Below are 4,492 nucleotides of genomic sequence, written 5' to 3' on the forward strand. Positions count from 1 at the left end.
ACACATAGACCTACAAGTTGGGGAGGAGGAGGGGTGGATGGGTCATCTTACACCCCGATTTCTTGCGTCTCGCCCGGGGTAGGGGTCGGGTGGTTCCTTGGGGACCGGGCTGGTGGCGTCCTGGGGTCGCTGTTGGCCCTGGTCTGGTTTCCACTTGCCCCGCCTTCAGAGGGTGGGTAGCTATGGATGAATGTGTGTCTTTGTGTATTTGTCACCGTCTCCGTGAGTATGGGTGGGTGAGTGAATGTGTATGTATGGCATATCTGTGTGTGGGTAAGTATGTATGGGCATGTATGAGTATCTGTGTATAAATGTGTACACGGGTGTCTGGGTGTGTTTGTATGTATGGCTGGACCTGGGTCTGGGCCTTGTGCCTTGCCTCCTGGCCGCTCCTTGCTGGTTGCCTCCTCCCCCCTACCCCCCTGGGATGGGGGTGCCTCGGAGTTCCTGGGTGGGGCTGGGTGTTCTGGCGTGGGTACTGGCCTGCCCCCCTTGGGGGTGCGGTGCGGGGCTGCGTTGGCTTCTTCGGCGTGGGGGGGGGGCTCTGTGGAGGGTCGGGCGGTCCTTGGGTGCCGTGGGCCCGGGAGCCCTGCCGCCGGCCAGTGCAGGGGGCTGGCCGCTGGGGGGGGGCTGGCTTCTCATCGCCTTGGGTTCCCTGGAGCCCTCGCTCCTCGACTGGGGGGGCTCCGTCTGAGACCACCCTCTCCCGTCTGCTGGGGTAGGTGTGCGGTTGTCTTTGGACTGAGTGGCCGGGGGTCTTCCTGGCTCTTGGTGGGCTGCTGGTGGCCTGGGGTTCCGGGGGCTTTCCGTACCTGCCTCTGGCTTCTGATGGGTGGAGCTGCAGCGTTTTGCCCTCATTGGTAAGTACGTTCCATGACACAGACACAAACATGACACAGACACAAACGCCCACTCAATCACAACTCAACAAAATTGTTGGTGTGCGTAACATGCTTTGTTAGTTTTGTTTTTCACACACAAATTTATTTTTGCAAGTATTGATAGTATTTTTTTATATGTTAAAGTGATGAAGTATCTGATTAATAGACTTGTGCTCTTTCCCCTTTTTTTTTTTTTTTTTTTTTTTTTTTTTTGCTCCCTTTCTCTCTCCCTTTTTCTTCTCTTTATTTTCCTCTTCTTCAGCCTGTCAGCTCTGGCTGTTACATAGTATGTGGAAAAATAACTCAGATAAATAAAATAAAGGGTTAAAACAACAACAAGAAGAGCCTATTGAGAACCTATAGAGCTCATCTTGAAATAGCAAATATGTTTGGCACAACAACGCATTCAGATCACAGTTCTGCTTGCAAGACCTACCAGACATGACAGGCTAAAAAAAAAAAAAAAAAAGAATACAGAGTGGGGTATAAACAGAAGCATAACTAAGGGGTGATTCAGGGTCACCTGATCCAGCCCTAACTATAAGCTTGATCAAAAAGGAAAGTTTTAAGCCTAATCTTAAAAATAGAGAGGGTGTCTGTCTCCTGAATCCAAGCTGGGAGCTGGTTCCACAGAAGAGGCGCCTGAAAGCTGAAGGCTCTGCCTCCCATTCTACTCTTAAGTATCCTAGGAACCACAAGTAAGCCAGCAGTCTGAGAGGGAAGTGCTCTGTTGGGGTGATATGGGACTATGAGGTCTTTGAGATAAGATGGAGCCTGATTATTCAAGACCTTGTATGAGAGGAGAAGGATTTTAAATTCTATTCTAGATTTAACAGGGAGCCAATGAAGAGAAGACAATATGGGAGAAATCTGCTCTCTCTTTCTAGTCCCTGTCAGTACTCTAGCTGCAGCATTTTGGATCAGCTGAAGGCTTTTCAGGGAGCTTTTAGGACAGCCTGATAATAATGAATTACAATAGTCCAGCCTAGAAGTAATATATGCATGAATTAGCTTTTCAGCATCACTCTGAGAAAGGATGTTTCTAATTTTAGAAATATTGCACAAATGGAAAAAAACAGTCCTACATATTTGTTTAATATGTGCATTGAAGGACATATCCTGGTCAAAAATGACTCCAAGATTTCTCACAGTGTTACTGGAGGCCAAAGTAATGCCATCCAGAGTAGTTGCCTTTTATCTCCAAAGTTTTAGAGAAAGTTGTTTCCACTCAGGTTATGTCCTATTTAGATAAACATAACATTACGGAAGTTTTTCAGTCAGGTTTTAAGGCCCAGCACAGTATGGAGTCTGCGTTACTGAGAGTTTTGTAATGATATTTTTAGGGCAAATGATGCTGGGGAGCATGTTGTTCTTGTTCTCCTCGACCTAACTGCAGCATTCGACACGATGGACCACAGTATTCTATTAGCTCGTTTACGGACCCAATTTGGCTTCAGTATTAGAATGGTTTAGGTCTTATCTGGCAGACAGAACCATGTCTGTAAGGCAGTGGTTCTCAAATCCAGGCCTCGTGGCCCGGTGTCCTGCAGGTTTTAGATGTGTCCCTGATCCAAAACACCTGAATCAAATGGCTGAATTACCTCCTCAGTATGCAGTCAAGTTCTCCAGAGTCCTGCTAATGACTTCTATATTTGACTCAGGTGTGTTGAAGCAGAGACACATCTAAAACCTGCAGGACACTGGGCCATGAGGCCTGATTTGAGAACCACTGCTGTAAGGTTAGCCAATTTTGAATCTTCATCTGCTCCCCTACTTTATGGGGTCCCTCAAGGCTCAATCCTCGGTCCCCTGCTTTTCTCACTTTACTTGCTCCCATTGGGCTCTATACTTAGAAAGCATGGGATCTCCTTTCACTATTATGCAGACGATAGCCAGATATACATGCCTTTAAAAAAAGGTACACACTCGATTAAGCCGCTATTGCTGTGTCTTGAAGACATTAAGGCATGGTTCGCCTTAAATTTCCTAAATTTTAATGATAAGAAGACTGAGGTAATGGTGTTTTGTCCCAGTGGCTACTACACAACATCTTCGATTGACCTGGGGCCCTTGGAATCTTATTTAAGGCAGACCGTCTCAAACTTAGGTGTGAAAATTGATAGCGACTTTAAAATGGATTTCCAGGTCAGGGCAGTGGTTAAGTCCTATTTTTACCATCTTAGGCAATTGGCAAAGATTAAAACGATCCTTTCAAAACCACATTTTGAAACAGTGATCCATGCCTTCATTATATCTCGGCTTGACTACTGTAATGCTCTTTACCTTGGAATTAGTCAATCCTCCCTTAAGTGCCTTCAGCTCGTCCAGAATGCTGCTGCGCGGCTTCTGATGGGGGCCAGAAGGAGAGAGCATAGCTCTCCAATTCTGGCTTCACTACACTGGTTACCAGTGCATTTTAGAGTTCATTTTAAGAGTCGCTTATTTGTTTTTAAATGTTTACATGGTCTTGCCCCATCTTATCTCTGTGAGCTATTGAACTCATACCTCCCAACTCGTTGCCTCAGGTCAGCTGATCACCTGCTCCTAGAGGTACCAAGGTCGAAGTTGAAGCTCAGGGGTGACAGAGCTTTTAGTGTTGCTGCTCCTAAACTGTGGAACAACTTGCCGTTGCATATTAAGAGCGCTCCTTTATTGTCGACTTTTAAAACTGCTCTTAAGACACATTTTTATTCCCTGGCTTTTAATACATGCTGAGACTCGTTTTATTTGTTTTATTGTGTTGGTTTCTTATTGTCGTTGTCATTGTTATGTGTATTGGCTCATTTGACTTGTATCTGTACAGCACTTTGTTGCAATTGCTGTTGTTTTAAAGTGCTTTATAAATAAAGTAGTAGTAGTAGTAGTAGTAGTAGTAGTAGTAGTAGTAGTAGTAAGTATCTGGTTTGACACCATGTTTCTAAGATTTGTGGGGCCGAGTACAAGAATTTCAGTTGATCTGAATTTAGAAGCAGGAAATTAGAGGTCATCCAGGCCTTAATGTCTTTAAGACATTCCTGCAGTTTAACAAATTGATGTGTGTCATCTGGCTTCATTGATAAGTAAAGCTGAGTATCATCTGCATAACAATAAAAAGTACTGGTCTTAGCACAGAACCCAGTGGAACTCCATAATTAATCTTATGGTGTGAAGAAGACTTCCCATTTACATAAAATGTTCTTTGAAAATGGTAAACAGCATAAATGTAAAAACCAGTTTCCTTCTAAATTCATTAGTTCTTATTCTCCGGCCATCATGTTATTAAACTGATTTTCAACAGGCTCATTTGCGCTGTCAATCACAGGATCTCCAGTGATCCATCCAATCCATTGGCAGTTTTCTCAACTTCATTACTGGACTCTGAGTTAAAATCCTGCTTATTAGTCAGAGAGCGAATGAACAGAAAGCAGAACAGAGCCACCACCATTGATCCCATCAGTGCTATTCCAACGATGATGCCGACATGTCCTGTGTGTGGTGTCTCACGTTCAACCCAATCCCCTGCTGCTGCAGAGAGACCCAACAAATAGGTCATTCATATTAATTTAAAAAAAACTATTCATTAATAAATACATCCAAATGAGTTATATATAGCATGTTTAAAAAGTGACTTA

The 4,492-nt window shown here is 44.3% G+C and overlaps 1 protein-coding gene across 2 annotated transcripts in view; it reads right to left on the reverse strand.

The window, feature by feature from the left end:
- Positions 1–3,862: 3,862 nt before the first annotated feature.
- LOC115783815 (uncharacterized) overlaps positions 3,863–4,492 on the reverse strand; it is a 3,606-nt gene continuing 2,976 nt past the window's right edge. The window contains exon 4 of one of the 2 annotated variants that reach the window (XM_030734823.1): positions 3,863–4,382. In XM_030734823.1, the coding sequence (XP_030590683.1) occupies positions 4,177–4,382 (206 nt within the window). In that variant the 3' untranslated portion in view covers positions 3,863–4,176. Of the gene's footprint in view, positions 4,386–4,492 lie in introns of both variants that reach the window. The other variant, XM_030734822.1, reaches the window with a different exon arrangement.

Source organism: Archocentrus centrarchus, chromosome 7 (assembly GCF_007364275.1).
Source record: "Archocentrus centrarchus isolate MPI-CPG fArcCen1 chromosome 7, fArcCen1, whole genome shotgun sequence".
NCBI classification, from domain to species: domain Eukaryota; kingdom Metazoa; phylum Chordata; class Actinopteri; order Cichliformes; family Cichlidae; genus Archocentrus; species Archocentrus centrarchus.